We start from the raw sequence: 25,891 nt of genomic DNA on the forward strand, positions 1-25,891 counted from the left end.
AAGAAAATAAAAACAAAACAAAAACAGTTACATATAAAAGTTTAGCACAGCATCTGATCAGCAACAAGGAGGGCAAATAAACGGTGGTTATAAACGCATCCTACAGTCCCTGGTCTAAACTTGCCCTGCCTTGTGGATGACTTACTTGGTCTGACTGCCTGGGGGCCTCCTTTTCCTGAGTAGGCCTCTCCCTCAGTCAGGAGCCCACAGACTCACCACCTCTCTCCTCGAGGGCCCGCTGCAGACTGCCTCTCTTCCTGCCTAACTCAAATACAGAGAACAAAAGAACTTCCTGCCGCTCTAGGAGGCTTTTCCCCTAGAGTTGCTGGTTTGGCTCTGGAAGGGAGGGGGGAGTGAGGGGCCGGCTAGGCCCCAAAGCCTGCCTAGCAGTTTCATGTTCCCTCCCAACCAAGATGGCGTTTCTCCACACGTCCCCCTCCTTAAATTCTGAGTCGGAGGGGCTGCCTCCTACAGAGGTGACCCCGTAGCAGAATCCAACCAAACAAGGAGAAACCCATTAACCACAATATTACACAAACATTCAGGTATTTCTCCAATACATGAAGGCTGACATCTTAAGCATCACCATCCTTTCTGGACAGAAAGTCTGCGATCACATTGTGGCATCCAGCAATGTGCTCGATCTTCATATTGTACTCCTGAATCCTCCAGGACCATCTCTGCAATTTAGAATTGGTGTTCTTCATAGTCTGTAACCATTGCAGAGAGGAGTGGTCAGTCAGGAGGGTGAACTCTTGTCCCCACAAATAAGGGCGAAGTTTGTCTAGCGCCCATACAACTGCTAGACACTCTTTTTGTACTGAGGACAGGTTCTTTTCTCGAGGAATGAGCTTCCTGCTCAGGTAAGCTACAGGATGTTTGGTCTCATCCCAGTCCTGCATCAAAACAGCCCCAATCCCATGGTCTGAGGCATCGGTGGCAACAAAGAACCTTTTATCAAAGTCCGGAGCTCTGAGTACTGGCATAGAAACCAGAGCTGTCTTCAGCTGCTCAAAAGCCACCTGACAGGTAGGAGTCCAGGCCACCTTGTCGGGTAGATATTTCCTGGTGAGAGAGGACAGTGGGTCGGCGATGGATCCAAAGTCTTGGACAAAATGCCTATAATAGTTAGCCAGTCCCAAGAAGGCCCTGACCTGCCTCTTCGTCTTTGGGGCCTCCCACTTTTGGATTGCCTCCACTTTGTCCCACAGTGGAGTGATTCTCCCACTCCCCACCTTATGTCCAAGGTACACCACCTCTGACATTCCAAACTGGCATTTGTTCAGTTTAATCATGAGGCCTGCTTTCTGGATTGCCTCCAGCACTTTGACCAAATGTTCAAGGTGAGAATCCAAGTCCTTACTAAAAATGGCGATGTCATCAATATAAGCTACAGCATAGTCCGACATGCCACTTAACAGGTTGTTCACCAACCTTTGGAAGGATGCGGGAGCATTTCGGAGGCCAAAGGGCATCACCCTGAATTCAAACAGTCCATCTGGGGTGATGAAGGCTGACTTGGCCCTTGCCTCAGACTCCAATTCCATTTGCCAGTAACCTTTGCACAAGTCCACAGTAGATATCACCCTAGCTGAGCCTAGTATGTCCAGCAGGGTATCTGTCCTGGGCATAGGATATGCATCTGGTTTTGTGATGCTGTTTAATTTTCAATAGTCCACACAAAACCTAATTGAGCCATCTGGTTTGGCCACCAACACCACTGGAGCTGCCCATGAACTTACTAAGGGTTGGATGACTCCCATCCTCAGCATCTCCTGGACTTCCCTCCGGATATCTGCCAACACCTTACCATTGACTCTGTAAGGGGGGCACCTGATAGGCCCATGAGTACCTGTGTCAATCCCATGTCGTGCCAGGCCTGTTCTTCCTGGTTCTTTCTTGAAAATATCCTTAAACTGGTGCAAAACCACAAGGATCTTTTCTTTGTCCGGCCCGGATATAGTTTCAGATCACAACAACTCTTCCCACTGTACCAGTTCTGAAAAATAGGCTAGAACATCCAATGGGTCATCATCTATCATCTCAAGGTTTCCTTCCTGTCTGGTTATATGCAGCACCATGGGCCTCTCTAAGAAGGGCTTTAGCATATTCACATGCACCACTTTAGTCTTTTGCCCAGACCTCTCCATAGACACTGCATATGTGACATCGTCCAATTGGTCCACAATTACATGGGGACCGTCCCATGCAGCTTTTAGTTTATTAGTGCGCAGTGGCAGGAAAACCATCACCCTATCCCCTATTTCAAAAGTTCGGGATCTGGCTGTTTTGTTATACCAACTGTTCTGATTGCTTTGAGCTTTGAGCAGGTTCTCCCTCACCAGACCCATCGTCTCTTGCAGTCGTTCCCTGAAGGACAACACATAGTCCACTACTGACATCTTGGCCTTTGGGATTTTCTCCTCCCACCTCTCCTTGACCAAGTCTAGGGGTCCCCTGACCCTTCAGCCAAACATAAGTTCAAAAGGAGAGAACCCGGTGGATTCCTGGGGTACCTCCCTATAAGCAAATAATAATTGCGGCAATTTTTCATCTCAGTCTTGCGGATGAGTATCAACATAGGCTCTTAGCATTCCTTTCAAAATCCCATTAAACCTCTCCGTTAACCCATTTGACTGAGGATGGTAGGCTGTGGTTTTCAGATGTTTCACTCCACAGCATTTCCACAAACACTCCATTAGTTCTGACAGAAAGTTACGCCCCCTGTCTGTCAGAATTTCAGCAGGAAACCCCAGTTGACAGAACACCTTGATCAGGGCTTCTGCTACTACTGGAGCCTCAGTGGAGGCTAGAGGCACTGCTTCTGGGTACCTGGTTGCATGGTCCACAATAGTTAATATAAACCGTTTGCCTCTCTGAGTGGGTTTTGGGAACGGGCCCACAATGTCGATTCCTACCCTTTGGAATGCCTCTCCCATGATAGGAAGGGACTGCAAAGGCGCTTGTGCTTTGCACCCACTTTTGCCCACCTTTTGGCAGGTTGGACATGACTTGCAGTAGTCCCTCACATCCTGAGCCAGCTTCGGCCAATAAAAATTCAACAAAAGCCTCTGTCTGGTCTTGTTAATCCCTAGGTGTCCAGCACATGGGATGTCATGTGCCAGCTCCAAGAGCTTCAGCCTGTATTTCCTGGGAACCACAAGCTGTTGAACTGCTTCCCAAGTCACTCGTCTACCAGGTGGCAACCAGAGCCTATATAAGCGACCCTGTTTCCATACCACTTGTTCACTCAGAGCTTCTGAGAACTCCACTTCCTGGTCCCTTGCTACCTTACGCAGCGGTTCCAGACAAGGGTCACGTTGGGTCTCTGACAGGAAAGTTTCTGGTTCCCCCAGGCTCTCTGCCCTCAGCTCCTCCAAGCCACCCATAGTCCCACTATTCCCAGGACACTCAGCCAAAGTTTGATTTGGGTTCTCAGCCCCCTCAGTTGGTTTTTCAGTGTCAACCAACTGAGCTCCTTCCTGCCTGGAAGGCTCCACAGCATCCTGCTGCCCTTGGGGAAATTGGCACCCCTCTTCCCATTGGGCACACCCTCCTGCAGGGCTTGAGACAGGCTGGTCCTCCCCCTCCTGGGCTATTTCCCCCTCCCTGGTTGGTGGTGAGGTGGCTTCCCTAAAGTTGCCTTCCTCCTCCCACTTTCCTCTGAGGGTTTGGCTGCGGGTTACAGCATTGATAGAGTACTGGCCAACCAACAAATCCCAGCCCAGTAAAACTGGAACTGTCTGTTCCTTCATTACCCCAACCTCCATAAGACCTGCTGATCCTCGCCATTCCACTGGCATCCAGGCCACAGGAATCGTGGCGGGTGGTCCCAGAACCCCCTTGATTCTGAATGCCATATCAGGGACAATGTCAGCTTCTGACACCAGATCTGCCCTCACAAGGGTGACTGAAGAGCCCGTGTCAGCATATCCCAAAACCAACCGGTCCTTAAGCCTTACTGGTTCAACAAAATCACTCCAGGCCTCTGCAGGCTCCATTCTGGTGAAAAGACATTCATGGCTTACCACGGCCACATACTCCTCCTTCACCTTTGGAGTGACTGGTGCTTTTGTGGTGGGTCTGGGGGTTTCAACTTGCAGCTCTGGGCAGGCCGACCTTAAGTGCCCAGGCCGGCCACAGCTGTAGCACGTTCGAATCTGGGGCCGATCCTGATTAGACAAATCAGGGGATTTCCTACCCTCTTCCTGGGCAGGTTTCCCTTCCCCTTTTGGTGACGGTTGTTCCTTCCCACCCCTTAGGGACCCCTTTTGTCCCCTTCCCAACTGGGAAGGGATCCAGGTCAACCCCTCTCTGTTCTGCACCAGCTCGTCTGCCAGCTTTGAGGCCTCTGTAATGGTTTTAGGTTTCCTATCTTTTACCAGGCATTTCAACTCTTTGGGAAGTCTGAAGTAGAACTGGTCTAAAATCAACAACTGAAACAAAGCCTTAAAATCCTGGGCTTTTTCTTCCTCTACCCATCTCTTCCCAAGATCACCTAGCTTTACCCCGAATTCAGAATAGGATTTATATTCTTGTGGGGCTAACCCCCTGAACTGCTTTCGGAAGTGGTCTGCCCCCAGTTTGAACCTTTTAAATACAGTGGCTTTATAGGCTGCAAAAGTTATCCCCCCATCTTCCATAGGCATGCTGTGATAGATGGCTGAAAGTTCTCCAGTCAGGATGCTACAGAGGTAAGACATATAGTCTTCCTCTGCAATCCCCCACTGTTTGGCTGCCTTCTCAAAGTTGGAGAGGTATATGGAGGGGTCTTCTCCCTCTTTGTACACTGCAAAGTCTTTGGGGGTGACTTTGATCTTTTTGCTTTGTTCAGCTTTCAGTCGTAGCACCTCAAGCTCATGGCGACGTTGCTCTTCCTGCTCCCGTCTGCGGATCTCAGCTCTCTCTCTTTCCTCCTGTCTGCGGATCTCATCCCTCTCTCTTTCCTCCCGTCTGCGGATCTCAGCTTGTCTTTCATCCCTCTCTCTTTCCTCCCGGCTGCGGATCTCTGCCTGTCTTTCATCCCTCTCTCTTTCCTCCCGTCTGCGCTCTCGGTCCGCATCGATACGCATTCTCTCCAGTTCCAACTGTAGCCGCAAGGTTGCTACTGACTGGGTGGGGTGCACTTCTGCAGGTGCCCCTGCATGCTGATTACGCTCCAACAGGAGGTCTTGCATATCTGCTACAGTCATGTTGTCACACTCCAGCTTTTGCTTTGCGCACTCTTCCTGGAGCTGTGGCTTTGTCATCTTCAGGATTTCCAGTCTCTTAGCACGCTCCATCCTAACTAACTAAACTTTCCCTATTCCAGTTGACCCGAAAATAAAACAAAACCTCTGTTGCTTCCTCTGGGTGCTTGCACGTATCAAAAAAACAAAATGCCTGGCCAATCAAGTTCTCTGTTTGTTCTTATCCCACCGCTGCCACCAAATGTGACGGAACCGGCCCGATTCTGCCTTCAGACCCAGTCTCGTCAACTCCCTGCTGAGTCGCCAACTCCTGGAGGGAGCTATTTCTCCTCCGGCCACTTGGGCTCGCTGCCACCACCTGCTCAGTCTAGGGGTTCAGATTGAGAGGAACAGGACTCCCAATCCCCCTCTACAGCTCTGAGGCCAGGCCTCAAGGTCCTCTGCCACCCTGTACTTGGGTATCACAGAGACCTCAGCACTTCTTTGGGGAACCCCTGGAAGATTGGCACCTTATCCAACTGCATGCCTTCCCCCTTCCCTGGGGCCCTCTTCATAAAGCAGCGTGGTCTAAGCGGTCGGGATCTATGTGGTACAGAGTTTGACTGCCAGCATTCAAAACAGAAACAAAAAAATGTTTAATAAGAAGAGAAAGAAAATTAAAACAAAAACAAAAACAGTTACATATAAAAGCTTAGCACAGCACCTGATCAGCAACAAGGAGGGCAAATAAATGGTGGTTATAAACACATCCTACGGTCCCTGGTCTAAACTTGCCCTGCCTTGTGGATGACTTACTTGGTCTGACTGCCTGGGGGCCTCCTTTTCCTGAGTAGGCCTCTCCCTCAGTCAGGAGCCCACAGACTCACCACCTCTCTCCTCGAGGGCCCGCTGCAGACTGCCTCTCTTCCTGCCTAACTCAAATACAGAGAACAAAAGAACTTCCTGCCGCTCTAGGAGGCTTTTCCCCTAGAGTTGCTGGTTTGGCTCTGGAAGGGAGGGGGGAGTGAGGGGCCGGCTAGGCCCCAAAGCCTGCCTAGCAGTTTCATGTTCCCTCCCAACCAAGATGGTGTTTCTCCACAAAAATAATGCAATTTAATACAGCAAAATTACAGAGAATTTTAATATTCAGGCTGTGATCACACACACTAAATAATGCACTTTCAATCCACTTTCAATGCACTTTCCAACTGGATTTTACTATGTGAACAGACAGAATCCAGTTGGAAAGTGCACTGAAAGTAGATTGAAAGTGCATTATTTAGTGAGATCTCCTCAACCCTTTGCACTCCCTTGGAAGCTGTTATTGTTGTCTGGTGTAAATAACTGAGGAAATTTAGACTGCTGGTTTATCTTGGCCAACATCCTGTTTCACACCATGGCCAACCAGCTCCCAATGAACAGGGCCTTCCCTTGATGCTGCCACTTAGTTCTGGTATCCAGAAGTTTGCTGCCTTTGTATATGGAAGTTCTCTTTAGTCATCATGGCTAGTACCTATTTTCCATGAATCTTGTCAACTCCCCTTTTAAAACTATCTATACTTATGGCCATCATTACATCTGCTAGCCGTGAAGACATATTTCATTTGTCTCTCCTAAATCTACTGCCCATCAACTCCTAGTATTATAGGAGAGAAGAAAAAAAATTCTGCGTCCACTTTCTCCATCCTGTGCATTGGTATTCAGAGGTCTACTGCCACAGGATGTGCAGGTTTCCTTTAGTCAGCATGGCTATTAGCCACTGTTGAATTTATCCTCCATGAACCTAGGAGCCATCTGTGCCTCTGGGAGTGAATCCCACAGTTTAATTACTCAGCTAGTTGACCATGTCCAACATCTTAAATAAGGTCAGAATCAGAGAATTGTCTAGAAGCAGTTCCCTATTGAGAGTCACATGATGGAGTGGCATGCAAATACTTGAAAGAAGTAAACATTGGGTGATAACAGGTGGCGTTTTAAGCCACCCTGGGGACAGGAGGCAGGTGGATCAAAAAAGTGCATCCACACATGCACATCTGCCTGCTGTCCCTGTCCCAACTGCAGCCCACCCAGGGCTGGATCAAAGCCATCTCAGAAAGGTACCACTTTCAAAGTGGTGCTTAATTTCTGAAACAGCTTCAAGGCACTTCCCCAGCTGTCTGGAAGGCCAGGAAGCACAGGAAGCACTTGGGGAGCAACTGAGATGTGCATGAGCGCTTCAGAAGCTCCTCCAGGGTACACGTAGCCCTTCTGTTTTGGGGACAGGTCACATGCCATCTGGAGGCTTCTGGTCTGCTCCTTTTCCAGCCAGCACTCTTTGGAGCAGCTTAATGCTGCCCTGAGCAGGCCGTCTGTAATCACCCATTGTTGCCCTTGTCTCCTATTGCTTCAGCACGATTTGTACTACATTCACCATGCCAAGCAAGAACCACCTAGAGCAAACATAACAGCACCACAATGCTGTGAAGTCAATCAGGATTTAACTATGTAATGATGGGACTGAAGGCAAACAAAGCCAATGTACAGCTGGAGTTTGTTTGCTTCCAGTGATATCATCCCATAGTCAAAATTTACATAGCATGATGACTGAATGGGAGAAGCCCTTATGCACTGCAGTCACTGAAAATTGCCTCGAATTACCTTAACCATTTGGCGGACATTATGTATATTGTACAATTGTCTCATTCCCAGAAATTTCAAGTAATTTGGGTGCCTTGGACTATCACATGTATTAATTTCATTAGTGAGTCAATTAGTCCTGAAGGTCTGAGTGCTCCCCTCTCTCTCTGTCTCTCTCACATGCACAATTTCTGCATCCTACAAGAACAGATGCATATTTCTGATTGGTACCACTGGATCCAAATATGTGCAGAGGAAATAGAATCCTCACAGGCCAACATCATCTCCACCTTGTCCAACAGTGAAAACTGGCTAGACCCAGCACAGATGATGAGAGCACCAAAATCAGGCCACCACAGTCAAGGTGGGAGTCTTTATACACTTGGGGAGAAACCCTCAGTGTGTGAGAAAACATGGGATGTATCCAAGCAGCTTTTCCACTTGTAAAAATGGGAGGAGAGGTTCCCTTTTTGCTGCCCTAAAAGGCTCTGTTGGGGACTGGGGACCTGCATAAACAAAAGTCATGTAGGATGGGAATGGTAACTAACAGAATCAGATAAGGTTAAGTGAAAAAGCTGGCTGGATCCAACACTATGACTTTAAAAGTTAACTAAAGGGGAGGGGAACCTTTAAAAGCCTTGCATGCTGAAGAGAGAAGAAGAAGAAGATATTGGATTTATATCCCGCCCTCCACTCCAAAGAGTCTCAGAGTGGCTCACAATCTCCTTTACCTTCCTCCCCCACAACAGACACCCTGTGAGGTGGGTGGGGCTGGAGAGGGCTCTCACAGCAGCTGCCCTTTCAAGGACAACCTCTGCCAGAGCTATGGCTGACCCAAGGCCATTCCAGCAGGTGCAAGTGGAGGAGTGGGGAATCAAACCTGGTTCTCCCAGATAAGACTCTGCACACTTAACCACTACACCAAACTGGCTCTTGGTGGAGGGGGAACCTTTAAAAGCCTTGCATGCTGAAGAGCAGTTCTTCAGAAGAAATGGATAATTGAGAGCTGAGTGTCAAATAAAGGTGGTGAGGGGGGAGGAAGGCAGGAAATTAAGTCAAGAGCTTAGAGAATCTTGTAAAGGAGACTTTCTGGAATGGGATTCACAATTTCCCTCCTTTTCTGCAGTTCCTTGGGGGAAAGTTCACATACCTATATTAAGGGTTCTGAGGTTTATATATTTAGTTTTAACATCTAGATTTAAAAATAGCTAATTTTCAGGATGAATCAAAACGCCATGAACTATATTACTTTTGAAGTAGTCAAAGTGTGCCTTAGAATATGTGACCCCCAATTTTTGGTTTCCTACTTAACATGAGAATAGCATAACCTTAGGGAGATACTTAAGCTGCATACAGACATTTTAAAAAGTGCAGTTACACTTAACATATGCATATATGTATGGGGGGAGTCAGATTGCAGTGACAGGCCCTGTCCCTGACTTGTATGTGTACATTGAACCTGGTATGCAAAGCCTTCATGTGAACTGGGTTGCTTCTTTTGCTAAGGCCCCTGATTGTGCGCACAACAGCCTATGTAAGCTTAAGTGACAATGTCTAGGTTCTTTACACCAAGTACCATGAAGAACAGATGAATGTCTTGTGGGGTTTTTCATTAAAACTCTACTCTCCTTTTCATAAATTCATCATTTTGAGCACTCAGATGTAGCTTTTCTTCTGAGTTAAGGGAAAAATTTACCCAATTACGCAATTTCAGATTTACCTCAGATTATACAGCTGCAATTTTGAGAACTCTTTCCTGGCAGTAAGACCCACTGAATAAAATGGGATTCACTTCTGAGAAGACCAGCCTGTGTACCAAAATTCAAACTCTTCATGAAGTAGTCTAGCAGTGTCAGTACCCCTCAGTGAGTGAATGAGCTGGGCATATATATTTCAATGTTGAGAAAAACTAATAAATAAGCTGGTTTCTGAGGTTCCTTCCCTGAACTGACATGATTTCACAATTCTCTAGTCATTTACAGCAGAGGTAGCCTAGGACATTAATATTAACAGCAATTGTAGTGTCATATGGATAAATCATTACTTTTGTGACATTTAGAATGCTGTAAAACAACGAACTGTCAATGTTATCTACTTTGACACTTAGACAATGGGTACAAAAGAAACATGAATAAATGTTCATGTAGGGATATGTGTAGCAGCAGGAAGACATAATTGGGAAGGCAGTCAGTATTTGTTGATTGTCTGTTGAACCTTTACTATTGCTGAAGGTTTCCAAAACAGATTTCTTTAAAAATTCAAAAATGAGCAAAACCCAAAGAAGCTGTACAGAAGAAACTCATTATAGTCTCTCTAGTGTATGCTTCAAGGTGGGTATATTCACACCCCACACATTTTTTTTGTTGCGAGAATAGAAACAATGAGCTGTGGAAAGCTTTCTGTAACGTCATTCTCAAAAGAAATGTTTGGTTTTTCAGCTCTGGAGATATACACTCTAACCAAATGGGCTGTTCTGGGCGCAGAGCTCTGATGTGCAAGAGGAGCTCCTCTTTCTGGAATGACTTCCTTATTCATTTTAACAGGAGGCTATAATCTGAGAAAAAACAAATCAGGCTTTGTGTGCTCCTGATACTGTCCTGATCTTCTTCGTGGTCTCTGTGCACCACACTGATGGGAGTAGGCGCCAGTGCCAATCTCGATCGGTAAACTTCAAAGCTGCGGATTTCCGCGCCACCGCCCCAGTGCACATGCCCAGAAGCCCCCACTGCGCATGCCCACTGGGACGGCTGCGGACATCCCACCAGTTCTCTTCTGACCGCCGTGCTGATCGGTTGATCTCTCTGCTACGGTTGGTGAACTTTGTTATTTCCATTTTTTGGATATAGCTAGTGTAGTATAGTTAGTTGTATATAGTTCTTAGTATAGTTAGTGTTAGTCTATAGTTAGTTTAATAGCTGCGGGAGAGTGGGGTTTGTTTTTCCCGTCCTTCGGGGGGGCCCCCTCTCCCTTCTCCATTTTTCCCGCCATTTGCTTTCCTCGCATGGAAAGGCGGTGGGGATTTTTTCGCCGCTGCTCCTCGTGTGGGAGTAAGATTGCCCCACCAGACAGACACTCGCTGTGCTTGCTGTGCCTGGGAGAGCGGCATAGGCCTGATACTTGCGTGCATTGTGCCAAGTTCTCTAAGCAAATGCGAAAGAACAGGGCAGCACGACTCGCGGCGGCGCTGATAGAACGAGCACTTTCCCCGCGTGCGGAGCAGGCCGAATCTTCGACCGGCCAAGCGGACCTGTCGATGTCAACGCCGGTCGATACCGATCGCCCCACTTCCAATGCTGATTGCCCTCGGAAGCGGTCCGGTTCGGCTGCGGCCTTGGATTCCTCAGTGCCGGCAAAGAGGCATAAGGAAGACAAAGGGATGCCCTCGGAGAAGGGGAAGAAGCACAAGAAGTCTGAGAAGCCGAGACATAGCCAATTGGCAACTCAGTCGTCCCCTGCATCCCCGGTGGATCCGACGCGCCGGTCGTCCTGCCGCTGAAGCTCTTCGCCTCGCCAGTCCGGCGCCCAAGTCCTCAGCTGGCATCGATGTCGACCCAATTGGTCATTTCCGACTCGGACTCCGAGATCGAGCCGGCCCAACGCTTCGGCACCGATGGAAGGCCGCGCGACCAATCGACTCCGCAGGTTCAAAATCCCCCCGTTTGGCATCGAGACCAGCATCAGGATCGATCCTCTAGTAGCCGCTCCCCTCGCTACCGGGAAGGTGATCGCTCGCCGTGTCGCTTTGCAGCTCAGGTTCCCTGGGACCAGAGGCAGTGGCAGTACTTATATGGGGCCTATCCCATGCAACCTCCCTTCCCGCGGCTTCCGCAGAGGCAGATGGACTGGGATCAGGCCTCTGATACATCGTATCGGTCCCGAACATCCTACCGGACACAACGACGCGCTCAGTCGGTGTCGAAGCCTCCCGAGGGGAACGTCTTGCCCACCAGAAGGAGCCTGAACAGCGCACTCCTTCGGTTAAAGAGTCTACTGCAGCTGATGTACAGAGGTCCCCAAGAATGCAGCGTCAATCCAAACTTTCTGATTCCCCAGGGGCTTCGCCGAGGTCCTTTGATAGTTCCTCCCCTGACAGAGAGGCATCTTCCCGTGGTGAGCCTTCCCCTCCAGTGAAGACATTGGAAGAGCAGCCCATCTCGCCATCAGAAGACCTCAAGTCTTATGGTGACCTCATCAAATGGATGGCCCAGACTCTTTCACTCCCCACGGTGCAGTCGCAGCCCGTGGTGACAGATACAGTCTTCGACATTGTCCAACAGGACACTTCTACGGCGGTAGCCTTGCCCCTCACGAACGTGATGCTACAGACCGCCAAGTCCTCTTGGGACAAGCCAGCGTCCACGCCTGTGTCCTCCTGCAGGTTGGACCATATGTATCGGATCCAAGAAGCTTCGGCGGAGTTTCTGTACGTCCACCCAAAACCTAACTCTGTGGTAGTGTCGTTGTCCTCCAAGGCAAAGAAGACACACTCCATGCCACCTGATAAGGAGGGTAGGAAGTTAGACGCTATGGGCAGAAGGCTGTACTCCGCGGGTTCCCTGGGTGTCAAGATCGCAAATTATGCAGCATGTTATGGAAGGTACCAGTATGCACTCTGCGACCAACTCTCGACCATCCTATGTTCCCTCCCTGAGCAAAGCCAAGCTGCCCTCAAGAAACTCCAGAAAGAGGGCATGACCCTGGCGAAGCAGCAGTTGAATTCTGCGAAACACTTGGGGGATACCTGTGCGAAAGCCCTGACGACTGCCATTTCTCTGCGGAGACATTCCTGGCTGAGATCTACGGCCTTTCAGCCTGACACGCAGGCATATGTGGAGGATCTCCCATTTGACGGCGCAGGCTTTTTCAGTTCGAACACGGACTCGGTCCACCAGGAGCTGGATAAAAGCATCAAAACGTCCAGGAACCTGGGGGTCTCCGGGCCACATCCGCAACCCAAGTGACAGTGGCCTAAAACTTGGCAGAAGAAGCCTTACTCTAAATCTCCGGACAGGCAGTGGCGATTGAAGCCGGCAGCATTCACCCGGCCTCCTTATCAGCTAAAACCAAAATACTCCCTGCCTTCCACCCAGATGACTCGCCAGAAGGGTACAAAGCAACACAAGCAGGTCCTTTGACTCCCTTCCAGATCTGCACGGCCCTGTGGACTCGGACCTTATCCGCCTTTCCAAGTTCTTCCCTGCCTGGTCCCGTATTACTTCGGACCTCTGGGTATTGTCCATAATCCGGCTGGGTTATGGCATAGAGTTTTGTCATCCCGCACCTACCTTGAGGTTTGTCTCTACCGCACCCTCACAGACCCTCCGGGATGAGGTCCGGACCCTCCTCCTCAAGCAGGCCATCAAATGCGTCCCCACGAACCAGAAGGGCCTAGGATTTTACTCCCGTTACTTTGCGGTTCCCAAACGGGATGGGGGCCTTCGCCCCATTATGGACTTGCGGGCCTTGAACATCTTTGTGAGGTGTGACAAGTTCAGAATGGCCTTGCTGCCCTACATCCTACCTCTTCTGGGACGTGGGGATTGGATGGCGACGTTAGACCTGAAATATGCCTACTTTCACATTTCCATCCATCCCCGCCATCGGAAGTTCCTGCGCTTCACAGTTGGAGATGACCACTTCCAATATTGGGCCCTGCTGTTCGGGTTATGCACAGCCCCAAGGGTATTCACCAAGACCATGGTGGTCATCGCCGCCCACCTGCGGCTGCAGGGAATAACACTCTTCCCGTACATCGACGACTGGCTCCTGGTGGCGGAGTCGAGGGAGAAGCTGTTGTGGCACATCACCATCACCCTGGCTTTGGTGGACGAGTTGGGGCTTCAGATCAATCACAAAAAATCCCATCTCCACCCCTCCCAGAGGGTACAATTCATCGGGGCGATCCTAGATACGCGTGCCTGCAGAGCGTTTCTTCCTTCAGACCAGGCAGACGCCATTGTTTGGATGGTTTCCTCACTCCAGCAGAACCTGACCATCTCCGCCCAGAAGCTGCAACGCCTTCTAGGGCTCATGGCGGTGACAACCTCTGTTCTCACCTTTGTGAGACATCACATGCGAACCCTGCAGCTCTGGTTCCTCCGGAGCTTCAGGTGCAACATCGAATCGCCTTTGCGCATGCTGACGGTGCCAGCGGAGGTGCTGTCGTCCCTCGCTTGGTGGGGCAGAAGCGTCGCCTGATGGAGGGGGCACCCTTCCACAAACCGGAGCCGGCTCTCACGCTCACCACGGATGCTTCCCTTTGGGGTTGGGGGGCCCACATGGGGGGCCTGCGTGTGGGAGACCGCTGGCCCAGCCATCATGCACACCAGCATATAAATTTTCTGGAGTTGCTGGCCATCTTCCACGCAATCCACTCTTTCCAACCTCTCCTGGAAGGCGAGTCGGTGGCAGGGATGAAAGACAACACCACAGCAATGGCGTACATCAACCGGCAAGGGGGCACGGTGTCCTGCAGACTCTGCCAGCTGGCCGTGCTGATTTGGGAGATGTGCAAATCTCTGGGGATTTTTCTGCTGGCAACCCACCTCCCAGGGGACCGGAATGTGCAAGCGGACTTCCTCAGTTGGGGGGGAGCCCTACTTCACAAGTGGGAGCTCAACTGGGAGTTCCTGCGGCTGGTCTTTCTCAGCTGGGGAACCCCGGAGCTCAACGCCTTTGCCACAAGGCACAATGCAAAATGCAAGCTGTTTTGCTGCAGGGAGGGCTCAAACCCCTTGGCCCTGGGGGACGGACTCTTAGTGCTGTGGAGGTACCACACGGTGTACCTGTTTCCTCCCATACCGCTCCTCACCAAGGTTGTGCAGACGCTCCTGAGGGAACGACCACGGGGAATCCTGGTGACGCTGTGGTGGCCACGGCAGCACTGGTTCCCCCTGGTCCTGCGCCTGTCCAACGGGACTTACCACCAGTTTCCCCAGGTACCGAATCTCCTGCTCTCCCATCAGGGGCAGGTCTTGCACCATGACGTCCCACACCTGCGTCTAACCGCCTGGTGTCTGGAACTTCCCGAATCTCAGAGAGGGCCCAGTTCGTCATGTTGAATTGTAGAAAGTCCTCTACGAGGCGGTCCTATGCATCCAAGTGGGCCAAGTTCACCAAGTTTGCAGTGGACCATTCCTCGGAGCCCAAGACAGCGGGCTTATCCATGATTTTTGATTTCTTGCTCACCTTGCTGGATAAGGGCCTGGCGCCTTCTTCGGTGTGGGTTTACCTAGCTGCCATCTCATCGGAACATGCACAGATAGATGGCCACTCGCCCTTTACTCACCCGGATGTTAAGAGATTCCTCAAGGGCATGGCGAGGCTGTACCCGGCAGTGTGGACGCCTGTTCCAGCCTGGGATCTTCCGTTGGTCCTGAACGCCTTGGCAGAGAAGCCGTTCGAGCCGATGGCTACTTGCTCGTCTCAGCTCCTTGCGTGGAAGACGGCCTTCCTAGTGGCGATCACTTCCGCCAGAAGGGTCGGGGAGCTGGCAGCGCTTAGGTGCGATTCTCCCTATTTGGTCTTCTCCGCTGAAGGGGTGATGCTACGCCCTGACATCACCTTTTTGCCCAAGGTGGTCTCACCCTTCCATCTCAACTCTGAAATCTATCTGCCAGTCTATTTTCCCTCTCCGGCTAATGACTCTGAATGCTCTCTACACGCCCTGGACGTGAAGAGGGTGCTCTCCTTTTATCTACATCGCACCAGTCCTTCGAGAAAGGATGCAAGATTGTTCGTGTCCTACGCTACATCCTCTCTGAGACAGCGCATTTCTTCTCAACGTTTGTCCAAGTGGATTACAGGGACTATCCGTTTGTGCTACCTTCTACGGAAGATGCCTCTTCCCGGTCCGCTGAGGGCCCACTCGACGAGGGCGGTGGCGACCTCGGAGGCGTTCATGAAGGGAGTTTCCCTGCAGGACATATGTAGGGTTGCCACATGGTCCTCAGCGCACACCTTCGTGGCGCACTACGCACTGGACCTGAGGCGCAGACAAGCTTCTTCCGTGGGCCGTGCTGTGCTGCAGTCGGTTTCCTCTTGATGGACTGTCGCACCCTCCACCAGGTAGGCCTTGAGCTTGTTAATCTCCCATCAGTGTGATGCACAGAGACCACGAAGAAGATAAACAGGTTTCCTACCTGTAACTGATGATCTTCGAGTGGTCATCTGTGCAGTCACACTACCCGCCCACCTTCCCCGCTGCTGACGGCTGTCCCAGTCGGCATGTGCAGTGGGGGCTTCTGGGCATGCGCACTGGGGCGGTGGCACGGAAATCCGCAGCTTTGAAGTTTACTGATCGAGATCGGCGCTGGCGCTTACTCCCATCAGTGTGACTGCACAGATGACCACTCGAAGATCATCAGTTACAGGTAGGAAACCTGTTTTTCTCTGGATCAGAACAAAGACATGAAGTTCTAAAATCTCTGCCAGGTCAGGAATATGAAAACCCTTACCTGTAAGACCAGCAGCTTCTGCAGACAAGAAGGCACTCCAAGACAAAAGGAAAAAGAGACCTGTTTCCAACAAAGGAAATTCGCACAGCTTAGTAAACTTTGTCAAGTGCTAAAATGATGCTAAGGAAAAGGAGGAACAATGACTGACAGATTTTAAAAACTGATTTGGTGACAACATTGAAATAAATACAATTATGAGAAAAAGATCATGGTCACAGATCAAACATAATGGACTTTTAGACCATTTTGCCAAAGTATAAATAAAACTAAAGAGATGTGAAATTTTTCATCCAATAGTCCAACATATGGCATAGCATAAAACTGGTCTAGAAGACCAACTCATATGATGACTTGTAGGCAGGGAAATGCAGGGAAATAGGAAGGGACTATGTCATGGGCTTCTTCCATTTTGGTACATCTTCTGATGTGACCAGAATAGCATGGGAGGGTCATACTCTATGACAGGTCCCACATAACTAGGATTACATCCGAAGGAAGTCAGTCGCTTGTATTATCTGATTAAGTTGTGAGAAAACTTTAGAGCCCTATTCATATGTTACAGTGAACACATGTACAATCCATGTACAGTATACATATAATTGTTCTTTCTATGTGCATTGAGTAATTCTCATGTTATAGTCAACCCATATACAGCTGAACACGTGATACAAACTCTACATTTATCTAGATACTGGTCCCTGGTTTCACTTTTAAACAAAAGTTTGCTCTTCCTTATGAACAGATGTACACGACAAACACGAAAGCTTATGTTCTAAATAAAAATTGGTTGGTCTTAAAGGTTCAACTTGATTCCTGTTTTTGTTCAGATGTACTCATGTTCAGGCAGAAAGATGTATGTGTGTTCACTGTAACAGGTTACCAGGGTTCAGACCACTCCCTTACTTCTCTTCAGTAATTGGCAAGATGGTACTGATGACCAGCTTATAAAGTGACCGATTAATGCAAATTATGGTAAATTGTTTAACAGTTATCTGTGTTAAGGTAGACAATTCAGAGACACTAGCAGTTTTAACCTGTGAATAAGTCCCGACAAATGTACAATGCTGGTATTATATAAGCAAACTACAATTAGCTGTGGATTGCAGGAGCATCTAGTTTAAAGAATAGTAACTATGCTTACAACCATTCATGTTCTGAGAAAAATGGGCAAATTTAACTAGTTCAGTTCACATGATGTCTAATTCTATTTGCACTTCTCTTTGAAATGTTTTCAGGCCACAGAAATGCAGCTGTGACAAACCCAGAAGGCGAAAAGGGCAATTAATTTTAAATTAGCCCAGGATTTACACACTTCAGGATAAGGGCACACTGGAGCTTCTTTGAACAAAGCAGGAGTCAAGTGGCACCTTTAAGACTCCTGCTTTGTTCAACCACTTCAGACCAACACGGCTGCCTACTTGGATCTATCTACATGGAGCTTCTTTGGACATTGATGTAAGAAAGAGGAGGAGGGTTTACTGGGATCTAGGGAAAAGGTCAGATTAATTCATTCAACCTGGACAATTGTATTTTGTGCAACTCCTGTGGGAATCTCAGACTGTCTTTCTTGATTGAGTTTTCCCTTTCCAGTGAGCTGACTAAGACCGCTTATGTCCTTGTTTACTCTGGTCCAAGAGTACTTCTCTATTGGTCTTGCCTGTCTCTTCATCCTTCTGATTCTTAAAGACAGCCCTCCACCCCCTGGCAATAGATGCATTTAGGGCCAAGCACCTAGTGTCATGCTCCTCTGGTCTTAGGATGTTTGCTGGGAATATTTCTGCTGTCTACCTCTATAGCTAGGATGCTGCCCCCACCCAATTCAGCCCTCATCTTTTCATCCACTTACAGCAGTATGCATGGAAATTGGCAGTTGAAGCTTTTCATACCATTGACAGTAAATATCATCTTAACCTGCTATTATGAGGACATTTTTCTTCAGGCCTTTTGGCAAACCTGCCCATCAGTGTGAGCCCAGTTCTTGTATCCCATAACCTTGGAATAGTGGGGGCACTTCCTGACTGATTTTGCACTAAACTTGCTCCACAGCAGGCTTCCCTTTTTCTCTGGAGCGAGCTAGCGATTTTGCACAAGCTGCTCTGCGTCGCCATTTTTTGTCACGGCAACTTCAATTTGATGTGCAGCAATGTAAACCTGTTTTTTCACGTTTATCATGCCACACATCAAAACGGGAGTTGCCACGACGAAAACTGGTGGTGCAGAGCAGCTTGTGCGAAATTGCTAAGCTTGCTCTGGAGAGAAAGGGAAGCCTGCCGTGGAGCAAGGTTAGTGCGAAATCACTCCCTGACTCTCCATACCATTGTGAGGAACTTAAAACCAATGGACTAATAAGGCTATATAGCTTCAACTCCATGTTCTCTTTTGGGCTTTAACATTGATTCTCTGACAAAGACATTAATCGTACCTTGCTTTTAGATCAAGATTGGTTGCTGTGTTTGTCTGCAGCAGTAGCAAAGAGTAAGAGCCCAGTAGCACGTTAAAGACTAGTGAAATTTGGGGTAGGGCATGAGCTTTCATGTGTCACTGCTCACTTCTTCAGATAAAGCTAGAATGGCATACCTTGTTTTGCTGCCATGATGCTGGTTGGCAAAGTGTTTCTCTTTTTGGATTTTGGTACAGCCCGGTACTTGATATTGATGTACAACAAACAGTTGTTTAATAAATTATTCATATTTAAGTTGTCTTTAAATTGTAGAAAGGTAGTCATATCCTGAAACCAATTTTGCCTGCTCTGAGAATAAGTTAGGAGGACTGAGGAGAAACTTTCTTTGAATTTGACTGTGCTAATTCATTGGAGGAGGAAAGTCTCTGCTGCTTTTGTACTTCCTTCTTCATAACTTCAACTTAACCTGCACATTTAAAAAATTATAATTATTCAAAGAGGTCACAAATCTCTGTGCTCTTTCTTCCGAATGAAACTCATCTGGTAAAAATTGACCTAAATTTCCCACAAAGCAATATGAGATTTTTGCAAATAATATTCAAATTTCACACTATATGATTACATAACTTCCCACCTCAGCATTCATGTGCATATTGGCATATATTCTAAAAACAAATGCTTCACCCTTCTACCTTGCACTCAAGGGGGGGGGGCTATAAAATACATTATCAATCAATTAAAACATAAATATTGAGCAACAATCATTTTAAAAGAGCCAGATTAGCAGCATCTGTTAAGAAGATTATTTGCTGATATAAAAATTTTATCATTTGCCTTCTGAAAGCCAAGAGAGGTTTGCACCAGGGAGTTACTGTGGGGGAAAAACATTCAGGTGCGCTGGTGATGAGAAACTCTGGGGACAATGCTCATCTCTTGATTCTGTTGTGTTTGACAGCCAGTCAATGCAATGCAGCTTTGGCCTACTAGCCAAGCACTCTGACAAATGTAGGAAACTCCCTTGGCTTTCAACTTTCAAAAGACTGTCACTCTGCCAATACTTATGGAGACACTGAATAAATAAGAGTTTGATTGCTTGTACAACAGTGTGCTTATTACGCAGCACACAATTCTTCATCCTTAAGTCATGTTCAATCAGCTTTGGAAACAGACTCATGGTATGCATTTTTACCAAATACATCAAGAACTATCTCCCTAGACAGTGTATGGCAGGGGGTGGAGGAGGAAGGGGGGGAGGATTTATTCTTAGAAGCTCTGTGGGCTGTACCCTTCACTTAGGGCTGCCAGTCTCCAGGTGGGGCCTGGAGATCTCCCACTTTTACAACTGATCTCCAACTGGCAGAGATCGGCTCCCCTGGAGGAAATGGCTGCTTTGGACTCTGTGGCATTGTACCATGCTGAGGCCCCTCCCCTCCCCTCTCCTGAATGCACCCCCAGAGTCTCCAACACAGACCTGGCAACCCTTCCTTCACTGTTTCTACTACTTGTTGCTATATGAACACAGTGGATAGTTCAGCTGCTATTCAATTATGTAAGCCAATGCAAATTCAAAATAAAGCCTGTGTAAAAGTATCATGTTCCGCTGTATCACAATTTAAAAAGTCTTGTTTAAAATGTAACAGACACACACAAAGTATCACTATACTCCTTTGTTTTTGCAATGCCTGATCTTCCAAAGTTCTGCACTTGGGATGTTTGATAGCAACCAACAAAGGATATTAAAGCAGTGACAATGGCATAGGCAGACCCCATAGCGAATGATCCAGCAAAGATCCCAAGAAAATTCCCCACGGACTGGAAGAAGGCAGCAGCATCAAAAGCGTTGGGGTTCTCCTTGGGGCTGTAAATTGATATTGAGCTGAAAAGAAGACAAAAGAGGGAAGAGGGATAATGAATTCAGTCACATGGCACAGAGAGCAAAATCAAGAGCTTAAGAATGTACTTTAGTAAGGACTTGCAATTGCTCCTCAGGGCTCCTAGCAGATTGGAAAGTCATGGGAAAGATGAAATAAGGATTTTTTTAAAAAAGGCAGTACTGTTGGCTGCTGTCATTTCCTGCCAGTCAGTAAACATTTTTTTGCACTCCAAGTGTCATAAAGAGTATTATTTCCAAGCCAACTAGACATTAAAACATGGTAGATATGTAAGGAATCTGCAGGGAAGATAGATAACTCTGAATTATTTATTGGCCATATGTCTTCAGAACAGTTATTCATTCACAAATATTCCTGATAAAAGGCCACTTTTATGACTTACCCGCAAATGGGCAATACAAATCATGGTATATACAAAATCTTTGGCAGTGATCTTGTCATAAACCATTATAGTTGCTCCATTCACTAGCTTTACCCTTCACAAACAGAATTGTGAGTGTGTCAACAGCCGTACAATATGAAGCCCCAGGGAAACACAAACCATACATTTTCTTGCAGAAAAGAAAACTGTTGCCTGTGCCAGAGGTCCTTTTTTATATCCAAGTCTTTGGCTGTTGACATCAAGATTATATTCTTATGGGAAATTAATGCTATCCCACAGTGGGAACATCATCTACTTAAAACACTTTTGAGGGCATCAAACTTTGTGCTCACCAGCAGTGGCTTGATACCCAGAATGCTAATCATACCGCCAAGTCAGTGGGCTCTTCTTTTTTGTTATAATGTTCACAGACACACAGTAGCCTAGAGCTTTATAAATACTAATTAAAAAACATTTTAGATTTCTATGGCCGCCTTATTGTCAGCACTTGAAATCTTTTATACAGGCTGTCAAAGAATGTTTGGCATAGGATTCTAAAAAGCAGTTTGCATTGGTGGAAAATGCCTAGTATCTTAAACATTAAAAATTTATATTTATTTTAAAGTTATGTTAATATTTTATGCTTATGAATATTAAGAACGTGTGTACTATGCGCAGCAAGTGGCCAAAAGAGATACTGCATTGATTTAAAAGTGTCCCCTAAAAAAGCAGACTTATTAGTCATCTTGGGGAGCGATCCTAAGCAAGCCTACTTAGAAGTAAGTTCTATTATATTCAGTGGGGACTACTCCTAGGAAAATTAGGACTGCAGCCATTAAGCACTGCAACCGGACTCTTTGATTTGTAGGGTTGCCTGCCAGCAACTCGCAACCAGTAGGAGACTGGAGACTAGGTCATGGTGGATGCCACCATTTTGAAGGTGTGACATCATTTCCAAGGCAAATCTGGAACTGATGTCATGCCATGGTGCAGCATTTTAGGATTCACTGGAAACTCTATGGTTTAACATGGGGTTTCCTGTTTTCCTGAATGTTGCACCAATAGTGTGACATCACTTCTGTGTTCACCCTGAAAATGACTTCATTGCATCAACACAACGGGGGATTTTTTTGCTTGTATCTTCTCTGCCAACATACTGAGTGACAACAGGGGTCAAGGACTGCTACCAAGAGGTCTCCTGCCATAGCAAGAGACCTGGCAGCCTTATTGATTTGACTGGGACCGATTTTGCGTTTAGCGTTTGCTACTGTTTATCTGCGGAGTGATTCTTTCCAGATCATTTTTGCAGATTTCGCACCAGGGTCTCTTTTGCGAGGTCACTTTGCGTGCAGCCCCGTGCCAAACTGTTTTCGCATTAGCATCGGATTGGCATCAAAGTCATGTAAATCAAATTTGAGTCCCCCCCTTTTTTAAGTGCATGCGTGGTTGCGTTATTGTGTAACATCGTAACAAAAGTAACGTGAATGGGGTCCCTCCCCCCTTTTTCGTGGACTAACTGCATGTTTGAGCTTTACTATTGGCTCTAGCATCCTGTGCTGGGTTTTTGAAAGACGAACCCACCCACTCCCCCACAGCCATTTCTGTTGCGATATCCATATTCACAATGGAGAATCTTGAGACGGAAAGTGTGGCATGCCTTTATTCCATGATGGAGGTGCTGGTTTTTTGCCTACACACAGCAAGGAAACTCAGTCTGCTTAAGATCATACGAAAGCTTACATTCTGAATAAAACTTAGTTGGTCTTAAAGGTGTACTCGTCTAGCGCTTTATTCTATTGCTTCAGACCAACACAGCTGCCCACTTGGATCAACCCTTATGTATGATAACGTGTTGCATTTAATGGATGGCAGAATTTCGCCACTGTGAAATATCGTAGTAATGCAATCAAATAAAAATGCGCATGTCGGAAGTCTTATGTGAATGCACTGCTCGGTTCTATGGCTGATGTGGGAGAGAACAGACAAGATCCCCCCCCCCCAGCAAGGCTGCCAGCATAAGAATGGCATTCATGATTAAAGGTGTTAACGTCTATCGCCTGGTTCTATTGCTTCAGACCAACACAGCTGCCCACTTGAATAAACCCTTATGTATGATAAAATGGATGGCAGAATTCTGCTGCTTCGAAATATCGTTGTAACGCAATCAAGTAAAAATGCTAAAAAAAAGAATGGGCACATGTCGGCTGATGATTTGCATGTGACATCAAAGGGGGAGGCAGTGGGAGGACTAACCGGCAATGGAGCGTAATGCCCCCAAAAGCAGTCGCTGCGAAATGGGATGATTTTCCCACTGCAAGTTCTGCGGATTGGATCCGCAGGTTTTCGGAAACTCTGCAAACATGAGCATCCATATACCACGCGGTGGAAATGGTTAAGCTGCGGATCAGAAGGAGGATGTGGAGTAATATGTGCGAAATCCAGCAAATGCCCCGGAGAAAAATGGGATGCCACCTCAGGTTAAACGCTAGTGCGAAAACGGTCTGGATGTAAATGTTAAAAAAGTCGAATGTAAACATTACCATTGAAGTACAGTTGCTGTTTCCTTGTGGTCAATTCCCACATTGTAGGATAACGTCTGAAATTCCATATTACTCAGCACAAGTTCTTTCCTCATCAGCAGGGCTGGAGGCAGAGGGGGGTGCTTGCCCCAGGCACCAGTGGGGGGGCACCAAATTGGGTATGGAGTCCATTGTATTCTATGGGACCATAAGGTAGAATGGCCCATAAGGAGGCACCATTTTTTGATTCCCCCCCCCCCAAAAAAAAAAACATGTAGATCCAGTCCTGTTCATCAGTCATGCTGGAAGTCACACTTGAGGGCAATAATAGTGTTGAAAGCACCCACATAATCTAATTGACTTGTGTCACATGGAGCATCAAGCATTACTGTTGAGGGAAGGAGATGACCACAGGCAGAAGAGACATGTTGAGGAAGTAATATGTAAATTAGTCCCAAGATGTTAATAATCACTTCTTCAGAGTAGGTCTCATTTTAATTATTTCCTTATAAGAATCTTCATTACAGGCACTGACACTCTCATTTGACTGACATAGTAACATACAGTATATAAGACCAGATTTTAGAACAACAGATGATGACTACCAAAAGGTGCTTCCACATGGCAGTCTCCTATGCCACTGGAAATCTGCTTACCATACAGATGGCCCTGGATGAATGGAGAGTTTCCAAATTGGTGTGAGTAGCTGATAGGAAAATGTGATACTAGGAGAAACGTTGTGTTCCATTAGTACCATCCATATGGTAAACCTGAGAGGTGGTATGAATACATGCTGCGCAAAGATGTCTGTGTTTTAAGAACTCCTCTTCCTCTTCATTCCTAGTGGCAGAGAAGCCACTGCACAGAGGCTGCTGACCTTGCTGCTCAGTAACTTTGACAGTTTAAAATCACATGGGAGAAGCTCATCTTCCCAGACCCACTTTTAGGGCTGAACCAGAAAAATGTGGTTCAGTTTGGTTTGTGGCATGCCTGGTTCATGAACCACAAACCATCACAAACTTTTAGCACCTCATGAACTGGTTTGGTTCATGAGGCAGTAGAATGCACCTCGGTGTACTAGAGACACCAAATTCACAGGGTATCTCAATCTGATACTCCTCTACTTGCCCTCCAAGTTTGGCATGCATTGAATGTACAAGGTCTGAGTTATGGCCCCCTCAAAGAAGGTGCTCCCAAGAAAGTGCTTTCTGAGGAAACTGTAACTCAGTTCTTGTGAATCCAATCCTCACTAAACTTGGAGGGCAAGTAGAGGAGCACACAATGTCTCTCAGACTCAGAGGTGCATGTAGGTTAGACAGTTTACTTTTCCTTATTTATTTTATGAGAGCCCTGACCCCTTTACACAGTAGGCCCTCACTCTGTTTCCCAGGCACCACTGGACAGGGAAGACCAGGTCCCCTTTCAACTGCCCCTCTTCCCAATAAGGAACTATACATGTCTCCCACACTTGCTGCTTAGCCCCTGCAGTAGACTGATTTTGGAAGGCAAGTACAGAATGATTCCAGATTTTTACATGGTCCCCTTATCCGGGACCTGGTCAAGGTACTGAATAGAGTTACCATCGTTTGCTGTCATTTGCATTACCCATGGCTATTCAGTAAGTTGGCACCTACATCTCCCACATATACTTAATGACAGGGCCAGAAGGGCCATACATCCTCTTTATTTTATTTTTCTTATTTGGAATACTATACAAGAATAGGAGATTGTAGTGTAACATAATGAACAGTAGAACATAATGTAATTTGGAATGGTAGATAGGAATGTATTTCAATGATCTGGGCACAGGGGAGATCAGTCACCCAACTTCAAAGAAGAAGATGCTATAAGGCCTCCTCCTTGTTTGAGTGGAGACAGGTGGAGCATAATGGCAAAGTCTCAGTTAATTACTCTTAGCATTTCAAATTTAAGGATACATCTGTCAATTGACCTCCATTTTTGACATATTTATTTCCTTCACTATGTTTCCTGGAATTAAACCTAAACAAATGGTAACCTTATAAACTAAGCTTGTTATTCCTGCTTGGTCCTTGAATACGTTAAACATTTTCATTATGTTATATGCTAATTTACTGCTCATCCTCTACCTATATGTATGGACTGGTGACTTCCATTTCACCTTATCTGAAGAAGTGTGTTTGCACACAAATGCAATAAATAAAATAAAACTTCGTTGGTCTTAAAGTTGCCATTGGGCTCAGACTAAATGACAGAGTGACTATGTTCAGTCTCTATGAACCAAAGCAGAGAGAATAAAATAAAATATCAAACTGCCAAAGTAGTCAGAACATTGTGGTATAATATGTTTTGCAAGTACAGGGTTTAAAGACCCAGTGGAACAATTTTTGCATCTATGTAATTGTTTTTAAACTGTAATTTTCTTTGATACTGCTACAAAAGTAACAGAAATGCAAATGAGCAGATATATATAAAAAAGTCACTAGAACTCATTCATTT

At 46.9% G+C, this 25,891-nt stretch overlaps 1 protein-coding gene across 1 annotated transcript in view; it reads right to left on the reverse strand.

Annotated features, from left to right (window-relative positions):
• SLC9A9 (solute carrier family 9 member A9) overlaps positions 1–25,891 on the reverse strand; it is a 464,704-nt gene that overhangs the window by 239,919 nt on the left and 198,894 nt on the right. Inside the window, exons 7-8 of the mRNA XM_060242307.1 lie at positions 20,379–20,517; positions 16,241–16,346 (exon numbers count right to left, since the gene is read on the reverse strand). Of these exons, the coding sequence (XP_060098290.1) occupies positions 16,241–16,346; positions 20,379–20,517 (245 nt within the window). The remainder of the gene's footprint in view (positions 1–16,240; positions 16,347–20,378; positions 20,518–25,891) is intronic.

The sequence above is a fragment of the Heteronotia binoei genome, chromosome 6, assembly GCF_032191835.1.
Source record: "Heteronotia binoei isolate CCM8104 ecotype False Entrance Well chromosome 6, APGP_CSIRO_Hbin_v1, whole genome shotgun sequence".
NCBI classification, from domain to species: domain Eukaryota; kingdom Metazoa; phylum Chordata; class Lepidosauria; order Squamata; family Gekkonidae; genus Heteronotia; species Heteronotia binoei.